The following is a 25,168-nucleotide window of genomic DNA, read 5'->3' on the forward strand; positions in this document are numbered from 1 at the left end:
TTATTTATTTTTAAAGATTTATTTATTTATTTGAAACTCAGAGTTAAACAGAGAGAGAGGAGAGGCAGAGGGGTTAGGGAGAGGGGTCTTCCATTTGCTGATTCAGTCCCCAATTGGCCGCAATGGCCGGAGCTGCGCCAATCTGAAGCCAGGAGCCAGAAGCTTCTTCTGGGTCTTCCACACGAGTGCAGGGGCTCAAGGACTTGGGCCATCTTCCACTGCTTTCCCAGGCCATGGCAGAGTGCTGGATAGGAAGTGGAGCAGCCAGATCTTGAACCGGCACCCATATGGTTGTCGGTGCTTCTGGCCAGGTTATTAATCTGCTGCACCACAGCGCCAGCCCCTTTATTTTTTTTTTAATGCATTTATTTGAAAGGTAGACTGAGAGAGACAGAGATTTTCTTTCTATCTGCTAGTTTACTCTTCGAGTTTTCTGCAACAGCCAGCTCTGGGCCAGGCTGAAGCCAGGAGTCAGGAACTCCATCCAGATCTCTCATGTGGGTGGCAGGAACCCAAGTACTTGGGAATCATCCACTAATTTCCCAGCAACATAGGAGGAAGCTGGATCAGGAACAGAGCAGCTAGAATTCAATGGGTTTTCAGATAATGGGGTGCCAGAATCACAAGCTGTGACTTAACCCACTGTGCCATAATGCCAGCCCCAGGAAACTTCTAATTTGAAAACTTGGAAATAGTAAAAATCTTAGTGGGTTCCAGAGAAGAAAGATTCCTTTTGTGATATGAATTGATGAGCAGAAACTTCAAGACAAAGGCGTGCTGACAGTGTTGTCCTTATAAAATTATAGTTAATATTTGTGTTTTTCAGAGTTCTTTACACATGTTTTGTTTAATTCTTAATGATGCTATAGATACTGTAAGTGCTTTGGATGAAGAAACAGGTGCAGATAAAATTAAGTTGCTTGTCCAATTTCTTAAAGCATGTGTCACAGTTGGAAGGCCAGCGTTACTGCTGTACCTCACCTTCATTGGCATAAAAGGACTGACTGGAAAAGAATTTTAAGTACAAACTCCCAAAATGAAAGCTAATAATGGCAACTTTTTCTTTACTTTTTTTAGATTTGTATTTGAAGTAATAAAGGGGGGAGGAATTAATGGCTTTAAGATGTTTTTGTGCCTTGGTTTTTTGTTTATAGTGTTTATTGATGTTACACAAAAAGAATACCCTAAAAGTGAAAAAAACACATTACATACAAAAGAGATTTCCCTTGGGAGGAAGGCTCTGCCCACTCTAAACGGTAGCTCCAGCCTCTAGCGTCCTCTCCACTTGCTGCTCAGCTTTCAGTCTGATTCTCAGCTGCCTTTTTTTTTCTGAAACTTGTTTTCCACTGAGGAGAGCAGCCATTGCCTCCTTTCACCTCTGCCTCTTGTTTGGCTTTCTGTGCGTCGTCTTTCTGGGGACTTGTTCCTCTGGTTTCCTTTCCGACAAGGTGGGGAATATCAGTCACACCGTTTGATGAAGAACCACCATTTGTTCGGCTTTGTACTGAGGAGCTTCCTCCAGTGGGAGTGAAAACTCAAATAGAGCTCCCCACCAGAGAAGCTTCGAGAGCTTATTCAACTACATTCCCTTTATGGTGGGATTCCTTTGCATCTTGTGTTTTCTTTCATTTCAGGGGCAGTTCTTTCAGCTCCTCAAACTCTTACATTCAGTAGGTGACCCTTCAGCCTCCTCCATCTGCTCGTTGAGTTTAGCCATTTTCTTCTTAATGACATCAGTAGATTTGCTGAACTGTGCCACTTCCTCATTTACTGAGAGTTGTAGCCATAAGCCAACCCCAGTGGGGTCACTGCAAGGAGACAATGATGGGGTTCCAGGTACTGCTGGTGCAAGTTTAGACAAGCTTAGAACTCTTCTACAGCTTGGATGTAATCACCAGGGTCCACTTCAACTTCTCCAAGTTTAGGATGTTCCTGTGTATCCTAAAGTTCAGCTTATGTTTTTTGCCTTTTAAAATGATCTTTGCTAAATCCTGCATATTCCAAGCAAATTCTAGGTTCCCAGTCTCCTTTTCATTTTCTTAAAGAGATTTGTCAATAGCTGAATCTTTGGGTGTTTCTTCAGTCTTGTGATTTTATTTATCTGCTTTTGAACCTTCAGTTTCCTCACCCCCTTTCATCTATTCTCTGTCTGCTGTCTCTTTGTTAGCAGCTGTCGTTAACTGTCTTCAGTGATTTCTTGGTTTCAGCCCCATCACCAGCAGTCTCATATTCTCATGTGTAGCTTAGCCTGCTGGCTAGGAACTAGTTCTGCCCTGACCTCTAGTTCTGAGCCACCTTTTGTTTCTCTCAATCCTGCAAAAGTCTGTGGATCAGCAGAAGCTCTGCAGCTGCAAGTTCATACCATCATTAGAGACAGCTGTGGTCTCCTGCCCAGGCTCCTAAGATTCTTCTGGTCTCACCCTGCATCTGGGCCTCTGTAGCCTTTGTTGTCCTGACGGGTGGCTTTTCTAGAAGAGGCACTTCCTGCCCTACTAAGATGTTCATTGAGAACAGCCTTTTCTGTTTCATTTTCAGAGGTGGTTACCTGCTCCTTTGCTTCTACATCCACTGCAGTGTCCTGCTTTTCTGAATTCAACAGGCTGCTCTTCTGCAGCGTCTTTTGACTTCTGTCTGCTTACAATTGCCTCTCTGCTTCTGCTGTCCTCTTTTTATCTCTGCACTCTTCTTGGTCCAGAAACTGAATTTTCTTCCTCAGTATCTAGTGCTTCCTGTTCTGGCTTCCCCAAAGTGACCTCAGCTTTGTTCAGCCCTTCTGGTGCTGCAGTTCCTTTTGCCCCTTTGGAGGTTTCAGTTATCTGAAACATTGTCTTGTAGCTTCTCTGTAGGCTCACTTAAGTCCTTATCTTCTATTCTACCATTCTCCATTTCACTTCTCGGGCTTTGATGGAGACTTGCCGCCTTTTTGTGTGTGTTCTTGGCATCAGAAACCCATTTTCTCAACTCTTCCCTTGCTTCCTCAGGTATATTTTCATTTTGTACCAGAGATTCATCTTCTGTTTGTCTCATTTTTCCTCTTCCATGTGTACTTCCAAGGCGTTTTCCCAACATACCATTCTCTGTTCTGATAATTCCAAAAGTGATTTTCCATAGAAAAAGAAGACTTCTCCACACTTGTTAGCTGTCCTCCCTATACACTGTTTCTTAAAAGGTTAGTTACTTCCTGGAATCACCAGATGCTTCTGTCTTAAACCCAATAGTTTCTTGGCTTTACTGTCCACATCAACACTCCCCACCTTATCTGCAGTGGTAGAAAAAACAAGAGCATCTTCAGTTTTGCAGCAGAAGCCAACTCCGTAGTGATGGGGGCAATGGCTGTGGACTGTTTCCATCATTCCCTCAAGGAGGTGGACCACTGAGTAGACCAGAGTCTGTGAGGGAAGCAGAGGCTTACTGGGATAGAAAATGGCAAATTCTGGATTTATGAATCCCAGAAACTTAGTGTACCAAAAAACTTGATTTTAGAAGAGTGAAGGCCAGAAATGTTTCTTGGAAATAAGAGCTATGGTAATCATCTGCATTTAAAAATGCATATATTTGCTTAGTTCCATTTTATTTGAAAGGCAGAAAGAGATCTTCATCTGCCGATTCCCTCCCTAAATGCTCTGCATACTGGGGGTAGGCCAGGCATAACCATGAGTCCAGAACTCAATCCAGGTTTCCCATGTGGGTGGCAAGAAACCAACTACATGAGTTGTCATCTTCTGGCTCCTATAGTGCACTTTAGCAGGAAGCAGGATTTGGAAGTGGTGCCAGAACTCAAACCCAGGCATTCCAGTATGGGATGAAGGCATCCCAAGTGATTTGTCTTAACCTCTGCTCCAAGTGTTTGCTTCCTAATATATGCATATTTACCTATTTAACTTTTACTTTGTACTAGGGCCGTTATTTTGGTTGCTTAGGGAGGCAGAGGCTATAATATATTTCATGTAAATTCCAATTAGAAATATTAAAAGTCTTAAAACATTAATACAATGATCATTTCAGATTTTATCCATGATAGAAGAAGCAGCTGGAACCAGGATGTATGAATACAAAAAAATAGCTGCCCAGAAAACTATAGAAAAAAAGGAGGCTAAGCTGAAAGAAATTAAGACGGTAATTAAATTCATATAAAACATTTTTGGAAAAGAGTGTAACTTTGCATTTGGGTTTTCTGCTTGTAAAGAGGGCTATTATTTATTTATTTATTTATTCATTGGTTTTACAGCATCTTCAGTATTTTTAAAAATATTTTGATGATACTTTACATACTGAATATAGGGATTTTCTTTATTTTCTAGATACTTGAAGAAGAGATTACTCCAACCATTCAAAAATTAAAAGAGGTATATACTGCATATGTGAAGACAACCATTTAGAATGTCTCAAAAGTGGTGATGTATCTAAAATCAGTTACAGGGATGAAGTGTGTGTAACATTTCTTGGGGATCTGTCCCTGTGATTATATAAAGATTTAAAGTTAGTGCTTCATAATTCAACCTTTGTTTACAGAGGCTATGTACTTCATATCTACTAAGTCATAGTGATTTTGGACAACCATCTAGATCTCAGAAACTTATATGCTGTATGTTAATACTTTATTGAAGAGAAGGAAGTTTGGATTTTACTGGATAATTAGAATGAACTGGAACAACATTTTTTAAAAATGTAGCACTTAGTAACCCTCAGTGGTAATGAACATTAATAAGGTGGGATAATAGGATAATGTCTAGGATAATCTATAATTATTGATATGAAGACATTTTGTAAGTGGAAGGTACTGAAACCAAGGATTGGGTTTTCTCTGTAATCTGTAAAGCTCCAAACATTATAAAACTTGTGAAATCCGGAGTGCATTTATAGAGTATTAATTTGTAATATGTCCATTTAAGAACTCCTTAAATGTTCATAAAATGTTGGTACTTTTCAGAGCTGTTTTCTTTCTATATATATTTAAGGTGTTTTCCTTGTATGCATGATTTAGTAGAAAACATTGGATTTTGAGTTTAAATTTAGATTTCAGAGCTGACTTTGACACATTATTTCTAAATAAGACGATGTGGATGGGTCATTTAACCATATAGAAGTTGTTTCTTCATCTGCAAATAGAGAATTCAGTTGTTACTTTATTCCAGCAGGTTTTTAGGGGAATCAAGTTCAATAATGTGTGAGCAAGTACATGAGGTAATCCTTGAAAGAATGTTAGTAGGCACTTTGGGTAATACTACTACAAAATGCATTTGGTAACATACCACTGGAGGATGTGCAGCTTTTCTTTATTGATTCCTTATTAGACTAATTTATATACTTGTTATTACCCATTTATGAACCTCATGGCCACATTGCTTGTTAATCCCAACTGCCTGATTAACCGAGGATTCACTAGAAATGTCTTAATGCTGTCTAAAAAAGCCAGAGTTCTAATGTTTTTTGAAATTTTCTAATTTAAAATGTCAAGATCATTTAATATAAAGCAAAATTTCCATGTCATGAGAGTTTGGTACATATTGCTATAGTTTGATGTTTCCCAGTTCTATTTAAAAATATAGATTTTGAATTGCTCTTTATTTGTGACTTCTCTTTCAGGAAAGATCTTCCTATTTGGAGTACCAAAAAGTAATGAGAGAAATAGAACATTTGAGTCGTTTATATATTGCTTATCAGTTTTTGCTGGCTGAAGATACCAAAGAACGCTCAGCTGAAGAATTAAAAGAAATGCAGGATAAAATTGTAAAGCTTCAAGAAGAATTGTCTGAGAATGATAAAAAAATAAAGGCACTTAATCATGAAATAGAAGAATTGGAAAAAAGAAAAGATAAGGTCAGAATATGTAAATTACTGCAAAAAATACTACATTCTGTACACTAATTATTTAGGATTCACTTGGACATTGTTTTCCATGTTACTTTGTTCATCTTAAAGTAAGATAATGAAATATCTTATAAAGTAAATACTGCATATAGAAATTGCAGAAGAATGGCTGGCACTGTGGCATAGAAGGTTCAGCCTCTGCTTGCAGTGTCGGCATCCCATATAGGTTCCGGTTTGAGTTCCTGCTGCTACATTTCTGGTTCAGCTCCATGTTAACGTGCTTGGGAGAGCAGTGGAAGATGGCCTGTGTATTTTGGCCCCTGTTCCCACGTGGAAGACCCAACGAAGCTTCTGGCTTCTGCCTGGCGCAGTCCTGGCTGCAGCCATATGGGGAGTGAGTCTGCGGATGGAAGGTCTCTTTCCCTCTCTCTCCTCTCTCTGTATTTCTGACTTTGAAATAAATAAATAAATAAAATCTTTAAAAAAAAAATCACACAAGAAAAGGACAACACGAACAAGTATATTAAGTAGTTGAACCGAATAGAGTACATTTGATTACAGGAAATAGGAGGAATACTCCGGTCTTTGGAAGATGCTCTTGCAGAGGCTCAGCGAGTTAATACCAAATCCCAAAGTGCTTTTGACCTTAAGAAGAAAAACCTGGCAAGTGAAGAAAACAAACGCAAAGAGCTGGAAAAAAACATGGTCGAGGTAAGTGGCTAAGAAACGTCATTTAATTACCACTAATGTACGTTTATCCATTGTGCTAATATTTAAGGTGTATCTACTGTGTACCTTGTTATTTGGGCTGGAGTTACAGCAGTGGACAAAATGGTAGAAAGTTACTACCTTGTGGTATAGTGGAGAAATGACTAAGAAAATACATAAATAAAATATATAATATGTCATACAGTGATAGCTGATGAGAATAAAATAAAACGGGGAAGAGAATTCATAGTTTAGAGGATGAAAGTTATGATTTAAGATTTTAAATTGGATAGATATTGAAATACGCAGCTACCATTAGCTTAGATAGATAAAAGGAAGAAGGTTTCATTGGGGAAAATATAGTGAAAGTAGTAGGCTTGAGATACCAATAAAATATCCTGAGTAGTGATGTTGATTAGGTAGTTAAATATATGAATATTGAATCTAGGCTTAAAATACAAATTTGAGGGTCATGAGTGTAAAAATAATATTTAAATCCATAAGACTAGATGACATTATCAGGATTGTGAGTTTATATGAGAAGAATTCTGAGTTTTGAGAGTTTGATTACTTCAACATATAAGAGTGTAAGACAAGAAGAATGAGCAGGTGGATCGGAAAAACTAAGAAAAATCATACCAGTAAGTTGTACTGGAGACCAACTGAAAAAAATGTTTCAAAGACAAGTCACCGGTGATTTAAATTAGAGTGTATTTACACTCTCAGAATGGGAGCAGGAAAATGTTAAGAATGAGAGTAGATGACTCTTGAAAAGCTTTCTGATAGGAGAAGGATAAATAAGCTAATGGAAGGGTAACAGAAATAATGAGTTTTTTGAGGGGCTTGATTTTACATGAAGTAAGTAATAATATTAATTTTAAAAATCCAGCAAAGATGTCAACATTTGTGGTACAAGGAGAGGGATGAGATAATTGTTGAAACAAGCTCCTAAAGTAGCTGAGATGGGGCCAGTGCTGCAGCTCATTAGGCTAATCCTCCACCTTGCGGCGCCAGCACACTGGGTTCTAGTCCCAGTCGGGGTGACAGATTCTGTCCCGGTTGCCCCTCTTCCAGGCCAGCTCTCTACTGTGGCCAGGGAGTGCAGTGGAGGATGGCCCAGGTGCTTGGGCCCTGCACCCCATGGGAGACCAGGAAAAGCACCTGGCTCCTGCCATTGGATCAGCGCAGTGTGCCGGCTGCCACGCGGTGGCCATTGGAGGGTGAACCAATGGCAAAAGGAGGACCTTTCATCTCTGTCTCTGTCTCTCACTGTCCACTTGCCTCTCAAAGAAAAAAAAAGTAGATGAGATGCGATAGAAACTGCTATACGGTTAGAGAAGGTAGCCTTTGTGACGAGTAGGAGTAGAGTAGGAGTAGGTCATCCATGGTGAGAGTCAGCTATACTGTTATGCATGTAGATGAGCAGTTCTGTGATTAGTGCTTATGAAAATATTCTTGAGGGTGAATCCTGTTCCAGTAAAGAATACACATTTGATGTTTTATCTTAAATATTAACTTCATTAAAATAAAGTAATTAATAGTACCTTAAATATTATAAATAAAGTATAAACTGTTCTGTTAGATACTTTTGCACAAAAATAAGTTATTGACTTCAGAACCAGTGGGATAAAAATTTAGACAGATTGTCAAAGCAAGATGAATGTGATGTCTGTTTCACCCTGCAGATGAAATTAGATCATCAAAAGTGTTTCTTTTGCTGCTGTTTTGTTTGTTTTTAAATCAGGCTCATAAAGCTCTGCCATGGTTTTGGTTCATTTTTTTTTTCCTTAATCTTGTTAGGTGCTTAAGACTTCTCACACAGTGACATGGAATACTGCATTTTTGTCTCCTTTTTTTTTTTCCTTATTTATTTTTTGACAGGCAAGAGTAGACAGTGAGAGAGAGAGGGGAAGACAGAGAAAGGTCTTCCTTTGCCGTTGGTTCACTCTCCAATGGCCGCTGCGGCCAGCGCGCTGCGGCCGGTGCATGGCGCTGATCTGAAAGCAGGAGCCAGGTGCTTCTCCTGGTCTCCCATGGGGTGCAGGGCCCAAGCACTTGGGCCATCCTCCACTGCACTCCTGGGCCACAGCAGAGAGCTGGCCTGGAAGAGGGGCAACCGGGACAGAATCCAGCACCCCGACCGGGACTAGAACCTGGTGTGCTGGCGCCGCAAGGCGGAGGATTAGCCCATTGAGCCGCGGCGCTGGCCTGTCTCCTTTCTTATTCTTTTTGATTTCTAAATGTTAGCATGCCCCAGGGCTGGTACTCAGACATCTATTTACAATTGTTTCTGAGGTGATCTTATCTAGCCTGTAGCTCTAAATACTGTCCACATGTTGATGTCTTCCAAATCTATAACTGGACTTAACTCTTTCCCTGAACTCTGAATTAGTTTTATTGTGTATTGGTTACTAACTTGTCTGAGTCTAGTTATTGTTGTCTAGGGACAACAGAAGCCTAGAATTCACTGCAAGCTGGTCATCCAAGGCTCAGAAAAACTGCCTGGGGTGGGTGAAATCTTATTTGCATGTGCCCTATTAGCAACACAGCTGAGGGACCTCAGAAAGCAGCTGACTTGTATTTTATACCGTGGGGTGATATTAGGCACTAGGGTAAAAAGCATTGAAGAACAGCCTATTTCTGGAGGAGGACTGATGTAGAGCCCTGGCTTTTTCAGCTACTCACTCCCTTTCACTTTTACTCAGTTAAGCACCTCCCACACTTAAGTCTAGCACTAGTCTAGTCCTTGTTTTTATCATTGCTGCTAGAACACTTCTCATACATAAAATCGAAGGAGTATAGTGCTTGACACTTCTGTCTAATAAGGTTTAGTTTTGGCCATGACATTTTGCCAGGGTCTTTTGTGTTAATGCATTTCTGATTCTTTTCCATGAGACAGGAGTCACATTACATCTTGAAGTAAGCCAGGGCTTTGGGGTTGTTATATACTGTGAGATTAGGAATTCTTACTCCTGGCAGGACCATCTGGTCACTGTGGTGTGTGACAAAATATAAAGTCTGAGCCATCACATTTAGCATTTCATTAGGTTGTGGCCACAGCTTGGGAATTAGTTTCTTGGCCTTTTTTGCCACATCCTTGTAGAAGAAAGCGTATTGACAGGGTAGTTTCACACCTCCCAAGATCTTCAGTGTTCCCTAAATATCAGATAGGATTGGACTGAATTGGTACAATGCCAGTGCATTCCCTGTGTGTCTCTTGGTCACTTCTGGTAAGCCAGCTGTTTGTTTAAGAGCCTACTAGTTCCTCAGAGGTTCCAACTGGGCCCCCTTGAATGCACTATTTCCATTTCATCATTTGGTCTGCCTGTGTTAAACTTGCCCTAATTTATTGATGGGGTTTTTTAAGCAATCCTGTAAGAACAGATAGTCTGGTTTGTTGCAGTCACATATGGTGCTGTGAACTTAAGATGTTTAGTCTCCACCTGTGCTCATTAACAAGTAAAGACTTATCATTCGAAAAAGTTTTTTTCTAGTGGCTGCCTCAGGCAGTTTAGTCCAAAATCAGAGAAGCTGGTGTACCCAGTGGCAGTTTTCTCTTGCTGTACCCTCTGGTCAGTATGGATGCAGGTTGAAGACATTTGTTTTCTATTACACTAGCAGGCTGTAGCAGGCTTTAAAAGCAGTGCATTTGCTAAGACTTGCTGAATGACTTGCAAGGCCTGCTACTGTATAGGGTACCATTCAAAGTTGACAGTTCTGTTGAACGCCTCAACTAGGGGGCCAAAAGAACACCCAGATGGAGTACATGCTGCATCAGGTACCCAAGAGTTACCAGCTGTGAGGTGCCACCAGAGCCAAGAATTTTTGTTTGACTCTCTCTGGGATACTTCCTTGGCTTCTTATCCAAATGGTTTTGGCATTTAACCTGTACTAATTTTCATGGCCTGAAGGCCTTTTTGACTAGCCAATTTGAGCTGGTGGTTACCATGATCTGTAACGTTTTTATCTCTTAACAGATTTAGAATGAACAAAGTAATGTCCTGTTTTCCAGTTAACACTCAGTACTGCTTTGGAACTTGGGTAGTTTAGATACCAGGCAGGGGTGGATAGTCACACTGGCAAGGCTTGAATTCTTAACTGTGAGAGAGCATATCCTTCATGTGGTAGAGATGTTCCATGCTACAAACAGCCCCAATTTCAATGTCTGTAAGGTACTCATGGTGAGAACTGTGGTACTGGCACCAAGACATCCCAAAGGACCCTGCCTACAACAAATAAACACCGTGGGTCACTGACTTCATCTCCAGACCTCTGTTACCAGTTTAACATTTCCCCTGAGGAGAACTGGAAGTGTTGTCATGTGAGATCCAATATCCAAAGACCCCAAAAAAGTATGAATTCTCTCAGGGTTTTTGTTTGTTTTTCCTCTCATTTTGGTAGGAATATACAGCCTTGTCTTCTGTTGGGGACCTGGAAACCTTGTCCTCATTACCAACCACACTATTCAGTCATTTGGATATGCTGTTTCCCTTTATCAAGCAAACATTTCTGGCCCTTCTCCATCTCTTTCCTTTAGATAGTGAGTCTCCCTTTCTGTGAAGGCCTGCATTATGTGTGTTGGTTTCTTCTCAGATGCTTCAGGGTCCATGTGAATACCCACTTGCCAAGGCGTTTGGCCCTAGGAATGAGCAATTATATGAGAGCCAGCAACCAAGGGATCATGTGCTGAACTCTCCCATTTGCTTATCTCTAAATTTCTACCTCAGTCCATGCAGCCAGCTCGCATATCTATGAGTAGGTGACCTGTGTACCATTTACTGTGCCTCTTTCTGCATAAAACATCCAGACTGACATCTCTTACTTAGCCTGGGGATTGGGAGATAGGGTCCTTCCAGCTTTGTCAATAAGCCATGGTTCTGTCAGGCTGAATCTACTCTTCTCCAGTTGGTAAAGCAGTTTCACTTTGCATTGGTTACTAATTTGTCTGTGTCTAATAGATGGAATACACCTATACAACAAGTAATGTGAAGCAGATTTACTACTTAGCAGTAGATATCAAGGAACAGTAGAAGCCCAGGATTCCCACAAAGCTCAGGAGAGCTGTCAAAGGTAGATCAAGTCTGCACTGAATATGACCACTTGAACTAGAGCTGAGGAGACCGAGAAAACAGTGTGCCCCGGATTTTATGCTCATAGATGATGTGAGTCTCTGAGCCAAGACATTAAGGGCATCTTGTTCCTGTAGAGGGACTGAAACAGAGCATGAGCTATTAGGCCATTCTATCACTATCTCAGGATCTTGCATTTCTAGCATATTCCAGTTACTTTTGAGATCCACAGCTGATAAAAGGGAGAGAAATGGGTCAATCAAAGGCCACCTAGAGAATTGTCCTGTAAACTCCTGATTGCTTTGGCCAGCTCTTTATTTGACATTTTTACTTGAATGACTAACAAAGTATAAAATACCATACCATAGAATGCATAAATTTTCCCTATGTGTCCAAACCTACTTGTGTTACTGAATTTTCCTCATGTCATTAAATGTTACCTAATTCATCTCGTCGTTTAGGCTCAAAATCCTGGAGTCCTTGTGGATTTTCCCTTTTCTCAAACTTTGTTGTGTAATCCTTCAGTAAATTCTTTTGAATTTAGAAGTAATCCAGGACACAGTCACTGTTTACCACCTCATCAGTGTAACTTTTATTCAGGTCATCACCTCCTTAAGGGCTTTTGCATCAGTCCTTATTCTTTGCCCTATATCTACACTTGCCCTTCTGTAGTCTGTTCTTCATAGGAGCTAAAATATGAATTGGATCACATCACTCTAGTGCTTAAAATCCTTCAACAGTTTCAAAGTTGTTGCTGTGGCCTACCAGGTGCTGAATGATGAAAACACTGGCTCCCTCTTAACCCTTTCCTCACTGTGCTTCAATCACAGTTCCTCAAACACCCACTCCTTAGGGACCAACTACACTATTCCCCAGCTATTTGCTTAGTCGTTCCTCTCCCTTCATTCAGGTTTCTGCTCAAGTGTAATCTCAGGAAGGCCTTCCTTTCTTATTTATATGGTAATCCCCATCACTTTATTTCCCCTATGGCCCTCTACCCTAGATAGAATACAGTGTTCCTGGGGACAGGGCCTTTGTCCATATATTTAGTGTCTTAGAAGAGAACTTGGTATAGAGTGAGCACCTAATATTTGATGAATCTTGATACTCAAGTGGCCCAAAATTTCTGGTCACTTTCATTTAAACAAGATATCTAAATTTTTGTTGTTGTTTTTCAGTGCTGGTATCTTATATAGTCTGGATTATTAATAATAATTTTCTACAGCTTTTTAATACTTGAGTTCTATGGTCTTTAATAGTTTGTAAAATATTTTCATGTATATGCTCTTAATCCTAAAATCTCTACTTTTAAATTTAGTATAGGATAACTATTTCAATTTTATAGATTTGGACACTTACTCTTAGTTTCTTCAAGTGGTTTGTTTTAATATGGAATGATTTTTAGCTCATTATGTGATATCCTATCACATGTGGAATGAAAATATTTCAGGTAGTATATGTAAGAGTCAGAAGTGTCTCAAAAACAGTGAATTTCAAAATGAGAATTCAGCATTTAAACTTATGATGATTAAATTATTTTTCTTCTGCCTACTTCGAACTGTTGAAAACACTTTGATGATATTTGGGTATATATGTGTAAGAAAACGGATATTTTTTCTAAAAATATTCCCCAATTTGAAACTCTTCCTAAAGGATTCTAAAACTTTAGCAGCGAAGGAAAAAGAGGTTAAAAAGATAACAGACGGGCTGCATGCCCTTCAAGAAGCAAGCAGTAAAGATGCCGAAGCTTTGGCTGCTGCACAGCAGCACTTCAATGCTGTTTCCGCTGGCCTCTCCAGTAATGAAGATGGAGCAGAAGCGACTCTGGCTGGTCAGATGATGGCCTGTAAAAATGACATTAGTAAAGCTCAGACTGAAGCCAAACAGGTAAATGGAGACATTAAGTGCTTTATGGTTGCTTTTCTTTTTAAAAAAAAAAAAAAAAAAAAAAAAAGGCTAATTTTCATGTTGTTTTTTGGCAGTTACACGATGTTGGAATTAATCAGTTTAATGTAAAGGACACTGTTAGTTTTGTTATTCTGTAGTACCTAATACAGTAAATTCAGATATGTTGATTAAGAAATCTTGATGATAGTAATTTGTCAAGATGTTTTCAGACATAAATTACCTTAATTCAGTGTGCAAGTAAATGTTTTGTTTCAGAGATTACAGAGATGATACTCAAAATTTGTAAGAACTCAATAGTGGAGAAATTTTAAAGAATTCTTAGTTTTTCTGTTACTTTATAAGGGAACTGTGAAAGATCTTTCATTCAGTTTTGAAGTGAGGATAGCTTCATCTAGGTCTTAAAATAGCAGTTCACAGGCTAGCTGCCTGCCGTGCCGGCATCCTATATAGGTGGCAGTTTGAGTCCCAACTGCTCCACTTCTGATCCAGCTCTGTGCTGATGCGCCTGGGAAGGAAGCAGAAGGTGCCCCAAGGGCTTGGGCCCCTTCTGCCACCCATGTAGGAGAGCCGAAAGAAGCTCCTGGTTTCCGGCTTCTACCTGTCCAGCCAAAGTCTTTTTGGTCCTTTAGGGGTAGTGAACCAGCAGATGGAAGATCTCTCTCTCGCTCGGTCACTCGCTCTCTCTCTTTCTCTTTCTCTGTCCTTCTCTCTCTCCCTCTCTCACCCCCCTTTTCTCTATCTCTGCTTTTCAAATAAATAAATCCTAAAAAGTTTATGGTTTTAAGCAGAGTCAATTCAATTGTATAAACTTAAACATTAGCTTCCCTTTTGCTGTATAATCTTACTTTTTATTGCTCTTTCCACTGATTAGTGGTCATTCACAAATACAAATATGAACTCCTAAGTAGAAAGAGCTACTAGAGTTTTGATTTGTATCTCTCCATTGTTTTTAATTTAACCAGCGCCTTACAGTTATTCTTTTCAAATAATTTCCCAACTTTGTTAATGTTTAATATATAAATATGAACTTTAATTGTATATTACTTGGTGGTTTATATTAGTTATATATTAGTTTATACACTGAATATTTTTGGAAAATACTGAAAAATTATTAATCTCTTGCAGTATTAATCCAAGAAAGCAAACAGATTTTTAAATCTGGTCTCTGTTAACCTATCTTAATCTATAGCCATTCGATTATAAGCACTATTTGCCCATATCATCAGTTACATGTTTCCATCATAGGCTCAGATGAAGTTGAAACATGCCCAACAGGAATTAAAAAATAAACAAGCTGAAGTTAAGAAGATGGATAGTGGCTACAGGAAGGATCAAGAGGCTTTTGAAGCTGTAAAGAGACTTAGAGAAAAACTTGAAGCAGAAATGAAAAAGCTAAATTATGAAGGTTTGTCTTTGAAGACATTATAAATCATTAGGAGGTAGCGGTTGTGTGTAGCAACCAACAAAGATAATAAGCAAGGAAGAAACATTTTTATTCTGAATTGGTGTTAGGGTAAGAAGTATTTGTAAATATAGTCACAAAAATATGCACAAAATAACCCTTGAATTTTTGACAGCTTGGTGTTGAGAATTTCCTATTTTAATTACTTGAAAGCTTAGAAATGTCATTTGAATAATACTACATTAAGCATTGATTTTGTGTTATTCCTTCGAATGAAAAGTGTTACTTCTTAGAAATAGTGGCTACTTGACATTTGGTAGAAGTTTGAATGTTAAGCATGCGTTTTCATTTAACACTTTTAGAAATTTATATTTTGGTCCTAGGAATGCTTTGGAAATGGAGATTACTAATGTTTTCCTTAAAACAGTAGAGTATCTGAATTTACTTATGATTTATTCTTCAGAAAATAAAGAAGAAAGTCTTTTGGAGAAGCGCAGGCAAGTATCTCGAGATATCAGTAGACTGAAAGAAACCTATGAAGCTCTCTTGGCCAGATTTCCGAATCTTCGATTTGCATACAAGTAAGAAATTTAAACCTTGAATATTAACATCGTAATAACCAATATGTCAGTTTTTAATCAGAGGACAGGCTGAAAGCTTTTTGACATCAGTGTTTTCATATGAAATCATTGTAAGCTCTTTTTCCTTCCCTAGTACAGTTTTTCTTAAACATTTATTTAAATGTTTAAGATGTTCGTAGGAGAAATTCTTGTGAAATTTAGTGACTACTAATGCCAGTAATCTTACATTAAAACCAAAATGAGGGGAATTTATCTCAGTTCAAAGTATCTTTAAAGTCATTCATTGCAGTTAAATATCTATATATTAGAGTTTGTTTTGCTACATGAATTTTTATGGAGTATTTATTATAATGATATGCATTATAGAGATTAGGACATCAAAATTGTTTTTCTTAGGTTGAAAACACACTGAAAGATCTTTTTGGTTGATTTAAAAAGCAACAGCTAGTTAGTCATTTGGGACATTTTAAAATTTTCCGTTAAAATTTGTGATAATTTTTACCTTCATTTCATTTTAATGTGCTGTTCAAAGGCGCTCTTTACTAGCAAATTATTATTTTTCTATTTTCCTGTTTAGAATTAATTTCTGTCAACTTTTCTTAGGGATCCAGAGAAGAACTGGAATAGAAATTGTGTGAAAGGACTTGTAGCTTCTCTGATTAGTGTAAAAGATACTTCTGCAACAACAGCTTTAGAATTGGTGGCTGGAGAACGACTCTACAATGTTGTGGTAGACACAGAGGTAAACTGATTTTAGCTAAAGAAAATATAAAATTTCTGAGTAATAGCAATGTAAAATAATGTACAGCTAGAGTTGGATACCTTTTTTTTGTTTTCAGATTCTCCTAAGGTCACTTATTTCCATAGGGTAAAACTATTCAGTTAATGACTTTTTTGTCGTAACATGTTAATGTGTGTATTTATTGGAGCATAAAACATAAGAAATACTGTTACTACAAATACTGTTGTTATGAAAGTCCTCATGTTTAAATATGTTATTTATTTTTGTTTAATTTTTTTAATTTATTTTTAATCTGTATGAAAAAAATTCATTTGAGGGCTAGTGTTATGGTATAGCTGGCATCCCATGTGAGTACCAGTTCAAGTCCCTAGTCCTGGCTGCTCTACTTCTAATTCAGCTCCCTGCTGATGTGCCTGGGAAAGCAGTAGAAGATGACCCAAATACTTAGATCTCTGCCAACCATGTGGCAAGATTCAGATGGAGTTCCAGGCTCCTGGCTTAGGCCTGGTCCAGCCTCGGGCACTGTGGCCATTTTGGGAGTAAACCATCAGATGGAAGATTGATCAATAGATTCTCTCTCTCTCTAGGTCTGCCTTTCAAATAAATAAGTCTTTTTTTTTTTTTTATCACAAAATAAAAATTTTATTTGAGAGGCAGAGAGACCTAGAATGAGTGAGAGAGCTCTTTCCTCACCCTCTGGTTCACTCCTCAAATGCCTGCAACAACTGTATCGGACTGTGCTGGGCCAATCCAGGAGCAAAGAACTAAATCTAATTCTCCCATAATGACTGGTTTTTAAACATTTATTTGTTTATTTGAAAGGCGTGAGGGAGAGACAGAGAGATTGTCCATACCCTGGTTGACTCTCCAAAAGACTACAACAGCTAGGTCCAGTCCAGGCCAAAGCCAGGAGCTGGTAACCCCATCCTGGTCTCCCACAGGGTGGCAGTGGCCCAAGTACCTGGGCTTCTTCCACTGCATTGGACCATCCTCTATGGCCTTTTCAGGCACAGTAGGCATGCTGGATCAGAAGTAGAATAGCTGGGACTCAAACTGGCACTCTGATTTTGGATGCTGTAGTTACAATCATTGGCCCAACCTACAGTGCTACCACACCAGCCCCACACAATAACTTTTTGATAACTATATTCCAAAGGAAGTCTTAAACTCACTCAGAAACTAAGAATGGCTATTTTCATGCATAGACACTTTGTTTTTCTGTGCAAGTTTACATCTATTTAAATTTGTTAAAATAATCTGGGAATAAATGATCTGCTTTGCGTGTCAGTCCTCCCATCAGTGTATCATTAGATTTATCTGTGCTCTTTTTTTTTTTTTTTTTTTTTTTTTTTTTTAGAGATTTATTTATTTATTTGCAAGTCCGAGTTACATAGAGAGAGGAGAGGCAGAGATGGGGGTGTATCCCATCCGATGGTTCACTTCCCAATTGGCCGGAACAGCCGGATCTGTGTCGATCCGAAGCCAGCAACCAGCAGCCAGGAGCCTCCGGGTGTCCCACGCGGCTGCAGGGGCCCAAGGACTTGGGCCATCTTGTACTGCTTTCCCAGGCCATAGCAGAGAGCTGGATTGGAAGTGGAGCAGCCGGGCCTTGAACCGGTGCCCATATGGGATGCTGGCGCTTCAGGCCAGGGCATTAACCTGCTGTGCCACAGCACCGGCCCCTAGCTGTACTTTATAAATTCTAACTTTTTATCCTTCTGTAGGATGCTCCTATTTCTTACATACATTCTATGTAGTCATTGTCAAATTTACATCCCAATATTTAATTTTTTGATGTGTACATTTAAGATGTACACCATGATGCTTTGATACTTATACATAGTGAAATGATTCCTGTAAGTCAGATGCACAAGGATAATAACCTTACACATATATGCCTCTTGTGTGTATAGTAAGAACTCCTAAAATATATTCTCTTAGCAAATTTTCAGTATACATTATCATTAACTATAGTCCTCATGCTGTATATTACATCTTTAGATTTCATCCTAACTGCCATTTGATCTGTGACTGACTTCTATGCATTTCCTCCCCTCTCCACCCTGATAAACTACTGTTCTACTCTTTGTTTTATTTTGATAATCAATGTTTTCTTTTTTTTTCTTTTAACATATTGCATGTTAAGTGTGTGGCTTACATCACTTGGCATTGTATTCTCTAGGTTTATCCATAGTGTAATAAATCTGTGTTGATTTGTTACTTATCGAATATTCCAAGTGCCTTAGTTGACTGAGGAATATCCCATAATCTTAAATTTTTGCTTGTCTAAGGTAGAAGGCATAAACAGTTGTTCAGTTACAGATTCCTAAACTTTCACTCTTTCCATTTCAATATTTTCTGTCACTAAATTTTAGTTTTAAATGTGTGTTTTAGGTTACTGGAAAAAAGCTACTAGAAAAAGGAGAATTGAAGCGTCGATACACTATAATTCCACTCAATAAAATTTCAGCTAGATGTATTGCTCCAGAAACTCTGAAGGTTGCTCAGAATCTTGTAAGTCTTGTTTATTCTTTTTGTAGTTGTTAGAAGTTGTTAATTTGAGGAGCACATAATCATATACAGAATCACAAAATTACCATTCTTTAAAAAATTAACATACAAAAAATAGTTCACCCATGTGCAATTAGACAACAATAAAAATATTGGAAGACTAGGCCTCCCAAAGAATAGTATTACAATGTCTTTTAAATTTTTTTTTAAAGATTTATTTATTTGAAAGGCAGAGTTACAGAGAGGCAGAGGCAGAAAGAGAGAGGTCTTCCATCCACTGGTTCATTCACCAAGTGGCCCCAGCACCCAAGCTGAACTGATCTGGAGCCAGGAGCTTCTTCCAGGTCTCCCATGTAGGGGCCCAAGGACTTGGGCCATCTTCTACTGCTTTCCCAGGCCATAGCAGTGAGCAGGATGGGAAGTAGAGCTGCCGGGACTCAAACCAGTGCCCATATGATGCTGGAACTGCAGGCAGTGGCTTTACCCACTGCACCACAGTGCTGGCCCCATGTCTTTCAAATGATAGTCCCTTGTATTTGATATTAAAATACCCACCTCTGCTTTCAAAAAAATAACAGAGGTGGGAGATGTGATTGACCCAGCCATTAAGCACCCTCATCCCATATCTGAGTACCTAGTTTGAATGCTAGCATTCCACATCCTATCCAGCTTCCTGCTAATATGCATCCTGAGAAAGCAGCAGATGATTGTTCAAGTAATTGGGTCTCTGCCACCCACATGGAAGACATGGATTGAGCACCTAGCTTTGGCCTGGCCCTGCCTGTTGCGGGTATTTGGGGAGTGAGCTAGTGGGTGGAAGATCTCACTCCATCTGTCTCTCTGCCTTTCAAATAATAAAAATAAGTAAAAATAATATGTATGTGTATATATTTACATATGAAATTAATATAGCAGAATGCTTAATCTGTATGTGTTGATTAAATTCTTATTTTTTGAATTTGAAATAGTTTTTTTTTTTTTTGAAGATTTATTAATTTATTTGAGAGAGTTACATTGAAGGGGAGGCAGAGAGAGTGAGATAGAGAGGTCTTCCATCCTCAGCTGAGCTGATCCAAAGCCAGGAGCCAGGAGATTTCTCCAGGTTTCCCCAAGCAAGGACTTGGGCCATCTTCTACTTTCCCAGGCAAAAACAAAAATATTCATTTCTGATTTCTGAATAGAATTTCCACTAAAGATAAATACCCAGGAATTATCTAGTTTTTTTGTGCCATGCACATTTAAATCATCTGCAGTGCATCCATTAGTATTATAGAGATGTTTTCTGAGGGTTCCTAAGATTGTTGTTGAGCTTATGGACAGTACGTAGCAGGTGATTGGGATTCCAGCCAACTGCTGCAGTGAATCTAAAGTAGTATACTTGCTATTAGCAAAAGATATTTAGAGAGCTATCATGATTGTGTAATACTGGGTAAAACCATGAAGCTAATTGTAACATTCAGCAGCCGTATCAGTTTGTTACTGACCAAGTACTTCTTCAGTTGCTTGAGTTGAAAAGACAGTTCTATGAAACCTCTAAATAACATATGTAATTAAGATACCAAGTGGATAGCCACTGTTCTTAATAAAATTGAGAAGCTTTTAGTAAAAATGGTTTCAAATACAGTTATCTTGCAAAGTATACCATTAGAACAGAGAGGATGAAAGCAAAGTAATCAAAATGAGTGTTTTTGATTGATACTTCTTTTACTTGAAAAATTATGTTTGGGTCAAGAAGGCTCAAGAATTTAATTCAGCCATCGTTCAAGGCTCAGTGTTAGAAGGTAAATTGAAATGTTTGGAATCAGAAGTGTTTTGAGTTCTGTTACATTTCGGATTTGGGAATATTTGCATATACATTATGAACTATCTTGAGGAAGAGATCCAAGTGTAAACTTGAAATTAATTTAGGCTTCATATATGACAGATACATAACATGAAGGTAATTGTGTATAATATTTTTTAATAATTTTGTGAATTAGATAAGTGTTTTATTCTATGTAGTTTTCAACTTGTGGCATGTCAGTGCTCAAAAAGTTTCAGATGATGGAGCATTTCAGAGTTTTGGGTTAGAGATGCTCCAGTTGTAACAGCAGACATACTTCCACTTGTATTGGTTAACGAGACCTGTTTAATGGTAACTGCTGTGTAAAATAATAATGCTGAGCATATGTTATATGGATTTACCTCAGTCGGGATTTCTGTTGCTGTTACTAAGCAACTTAAGAGATGCTTAGTTTCTCTAAAAATGTAAACAGAGGAAGACTTTATATAAAAAAAAAAAAGAGGCAGTTGAATCAAAAAGAAGATGAAGGGAATTTTTATTTTTTCCTCTCAGTTATTTCATCTTTTGATATCTCATAATTGGCTGCTTCTAGCATGTTTAGAAAGAAAAGGTATTCATTGTTGAACAATTAAATTCCTAATAATTAAAATAAAATATTCAATATAATTGTGTACATTTGTAAATTACTACACTTTCTTTAAGAAGATTATGTCCAAATAGTCCATTTTGGATTTAGAGAATTGTTTTTGGCTTGTTCTTAATAGAAAGTCCCCTAATGCTTTGTACCTTAAATAAATCATTTACTTAGAAACTGATCTTTCAGTGTTTAAACCTGAAAGTTTTGTTTTTTGAAAATTTTAAATTCTACAGAAAGGACTAATAACTGGAAGGAAAGGAGGTTATATGTACTAAAGCCTATCTTATTTTCCCATAGGTTGGCCCTAACAATGTTCATGTGGCTCTTTCCCTGGTTGAGTACAAACCAGAACTTCAGAAAGCAATGGAATTTGTCTTTGGAACAACATTTGTTTGTGATAATATGGATAATGCCAAAAAAGTGGCCTTTGATAAAAGGATAATGACTAGAACTGTAACTCTAGGAGGTGATGTATTTGATCCTCATGGGACATTGAGTGGAGGTAAGTTTTACATTGTTTTGTGTTCACAATTCTGTGTAGTAAATAAGTAGGGAATAGTGGGTTTGGATGATGTAATTGAAAGTTTTATTGCTAGTCTTTAATTAGAACCAATACGACTGTCCAGGTGGTATTATACCTAGGATCAGATACTTATTTCCAAAACCTTCATGTAAATGTAAGAATTAATTTTAGCTTTTAAGTACATACCATGTGACAGGTGCATAATACTACTGAAAGCTTATGCATTGGCATAACTCTCAAGGAGCTCAGAATCAGCTTATCAAGTCCTGTAGCTGCTTTTATTTATCTCAGATCTGTTCTTGTTTATTTTTGTTTTATACTCAATCAGGATATTTTAATCACTGGGAAATGAAGTCTTTTAAATATATGTTTAACGTGACTATTCTTCAGGAATATACTTCTTCAGGAAGGTTAACATGTTTAACTTGTACATACGCCAGTGGTAGTACTGCTTGTATCCAAAGTAAAACAAAAAATTAAATCTGGTCTTGAGGTGGTGCCTGAATGCTATAAGAAAGGAATTATTAGTGATCACATTCTTCTTTTTTTTCTTTTTTTAAAGATTTATTTATTTTCTGAGAGCGTTAAACACAGAGAAAGAGAGTGAGAGAGGTCTTCCATCTGCTAGTTCATTCCCCAGTTGGTCACAATGGCTGGAGCTGCCGAAGTCAGGAGCTTCTTCTGGGTCTCACACACAGGTTGGAGGGGCCCCAGGACTTGGGCCATCTTCTGCTTTCCCAGGCCATAGCAGAGAGCTGGATCGGAAGTGGAGCAGCTGGAACTCAAACTGGTGCCATTATGGGATGCTGGCACTGCAGGCGGTGGCTTTTACCCACTACGCCACTGTGCTGGCCCCAATATTCTTCTAATATATGCCACATGGAGTTTGCAGATCCATGTCAAGTGATTCAAACCCTGAAATTTACTTAACCATGTACCTGATGGTATTCTTATACTGCATTGTCCAATAAGGTAGCCACATGTGGCCCTTCACACTGAATTCAGTTAATTAAATTAAACTATGTGAAATTTTAGGGAATTTACTCACTTGCATGAGTTACATTTCATGTGCTCAATAACTATAAATTGTTAATGGGTAATTAGATAATGCAGATAATACAACATTTGTTCTATAAATTTAGCTGTGTTCTGTGGTCTTTAAATAATGAACTCCTTTACTTGTTAATAACAATTGTGAGGTACATGTTATTTTCATCTCCAAAGTAGGGTAGTGGAAGGTATAGAGAGATTAAATAACTTGATAAATGGTACAGCTCAAAACTTGAATCCAGGGTGTTCAGTTTCCGAGTTTGTACTTCTTAAGTCAGCAGACTATGTAAAGCCTTTTGAGATGTCAAGTGACTTCTTGTCTTTCTAGGACAAAACAATAATAACCCATTAAATGAATTCTAATGGTCAAATGTCAGATTACCCAGTACACTGTAAAATGACTAGCATCTATAAATAACAAGAAACAAAATACTTTAAAGTATCTGAAAAAGAAGACACTTTTTAGAGTTCATTGATTTGGATGCTTTAAAAGTTTCTACTTAAAGTGTGACATATAAGCAAATCCTTATCTTGTTAACAAAATGCTTATAATAGCATAGATAACTGGTGTTGACAAATCTCCCATCTAACCTACAGCTTCCTTGTCAACACACTAGTTAAGCCTATTGCTGCTAGCTGATTATAGTTGCTTATAATGTGAAATCAGCTTAATCTGCTTGCTGTGCTGTATCAGTTCGGGCTAAGGTATGATATGCAATAAAACAACCCTCAAATCTTAGTAGCTTACAACACAAGTTTATTCCATAATTATGATACTGCACATTAGTTGTTCATTGTCTAAAGGAGAAATAGGCTCTTTAACATCCTGTTTCATGGCAAAGGGAAAGCAAATAGTGAATTATGTACTGCTTCTTAAAACTTAACTTTAGAAGAAATACATTTTCCATTTCATTGGCCAGAGCAAATCATATGGCCAAGCCCAGTGTCACTGAGACAAAAAATACTCCACAAAGGGAAGGACCCAGGAAACAAGGCGGTAGTTATTCTGAATAATCTACCACATCTACTTAAAACTGTTGCTAATTATGTATGCCCTAAGGTTCAAATGATGTAATGAATTTGGAAGCTTCATAAGCTCACTAAAGCAAGCTTTTGGAGCAAGCATTTGGTGTAGAAGTTAGGAGGCTGATTGGAATGCCTACATCCCATATCAGAGTGCCTGGGTTCAAGTCCTGGCTCCACTTCCAATTCCAGCTTCCTGCAAATGTGCATCTTGGCAGCCAGCAGATGATTGTTCTGAGTTCCTGCTGTCTATGTAGAAGACCTGTTTAGAGTTCTGGGCTCCTGACTTGATCCTTGCCCAGGCTTGGCTGCTGTGAGCATTGGTGAATGAACCAGAAGGTGGAAAATGCCAGTTTTCTCTCCGTCTCTGTCTCTTTCAAATACATGTATTTTAAAAAGCTGTTGAATCTTTTCCAGAGTCATTCTGTAATGACATTTTTTGTTGAATAAATACTGTAGCAATTTAATATCAAAGGCCTATTTGAATTTGTCTTTATCAGGTGCCCGATCCCAGGCAGCTTCCATTTTAATGAAGTTTAAAGAACTCAAAGATGTTCAAGATGAGCTGAGAATCAAGGAGAATGAACTAAGGGCTCTAGAAGACGAATTATCAGGTCTTAAAAACACCGCTGAAAAGTAAGACTTATGTTGGGTTAAGCTACGTGTGTGAGGGTTTAAAAATCAAAATTTTGCATAATACAAAATGATGGTTATTTTTATGTACTTTACAACTTTTTTTTAACATTTTGCCAAATTCACTTCAAATGTACACATTATATAAATACACATACATACTATATTTTTCTTGAAATCAATGATTATATGTGGGGACAGATGGGCTTATTGTCATTTACCTAGTATGATTCAGTGAAACAATATTTATAATGAAATACCAAACAAAATGACATGTGTATAATTTTTATATCCTATATATTAATTTTCACAAATATGATAACATGTGGCATTTGTCTTTCTAGGTCTGGCTTATTACACTTAGTGTAATTATCTCCAGTTGCATTCATTTTGTTTAAAATGGCAGGGTTTTATTTTTTGTGGTTGAGTACTATTCCATCATGTGTATATACCATGTTTTCTTTGTTCTGGCATCAAGTTGTTGCACATCTTAGGTTGATCCCATATCTTTGCTATTGTGAATTGAGCTGTTATAAACATAGGAGTGCAGGTACTTCTTTCATAGACCATTTTCATTTTCTTTGGATATATTCCCAGGAGTGGGATAGCTAGCTCATCTGGTAGATCTATTTTTGGTTTTCCAAGGAATCTGTATACTGTTTTGCATAATGGATGTACCTGTTTGCATTTCTGCCAGCAGTATACTAGGGTACCTTTTTCTTAACAACTTCACTAGCATTTGTTATTTTTTAATTTTCAAATAATAGTCATTCTAACAGGAATGAGG

At 38.0% G+C, this 25,168-nt stretch overlaps 1 protein-coding gene and 2 pseudogenes across 3 annotated transcripts in view; 1 reads left to right on the forward strand and 2 right to left on the reverse strand.

The window, feature by feature from the left end:
* The window catches only part of SMC2 (structural maintenance of chromosomes 2), a 79,646-nt gene that overhangs the window by 8,234 nt on the left and 46,244 nt on the right, over positions 1-25,168 (forward strand). For all 3 annotated transcript variants that reach the window (XM_051843475.2, XM_051843481.2, XM_051843488.2), the window contains exons 6-16: positions 4,006-4,116; positions 4,302-4,346; positions 5,587-5,820; positions 6,373-6,522; positions 13,242-13,475; positions 14,742-14,901; positions 15,362-15,479; positions 16,083-16,221; positions 18,616-18,735; positions 21,450-21,654; positions 24,249-24,384. In XM_051843475.2, coding sequence (XP_051699435.1) covers positions 4,006-4,116; positions 4,302-4,346; positions 5,587-5,820; positions 6,373-6,522; positions 13,242-13,475; positions 14,742-14,901; positions 15,362-15,479; positions 16,083-16,221; positions 18,616-18,735; positions 21,450-21,654; positions 24,249-24,384 — 1,652 coding nt within the window. The remainder of the gene's footprint in view (positions 1-4,005; positions 4,117-4,301; positions 4,347-5,586; positions 5,821-6,372; positions 6,523-13,241; positions 13,476-14,741; positions 14,902-15,361; positions 15,480-16,082; positions 16,222-18,615; positions 18,736-21,449; positions 21,655-24,248; positions 24,385-25,168) is intronic.
* Positions 1,250-2,368, reverse strand: LOC138847677 (nuclear autoantigenic sperm protein pseudogene; annotated as a pseudogene).
* Positions 2,368-3,460, reverse strand: LOC127490521 (nuclear autoantigenic sperm protein pseudogene; annotated as a pseudogene).

This window comes from Oryctolagus cuniculus, chromosome 1 (assembly GCF_964237555.1).
Source record: "Oryctolagus cuniculus chromosome 1, mOryCun1.1, whole genome shotgun sequence".
Lineage (NCBI taxonomy): Eukaryota > Metazoa > Chordata > Mammalia > Lagomorpha > Leporidae > Oryctolagus > Oryctolagus cuniculus.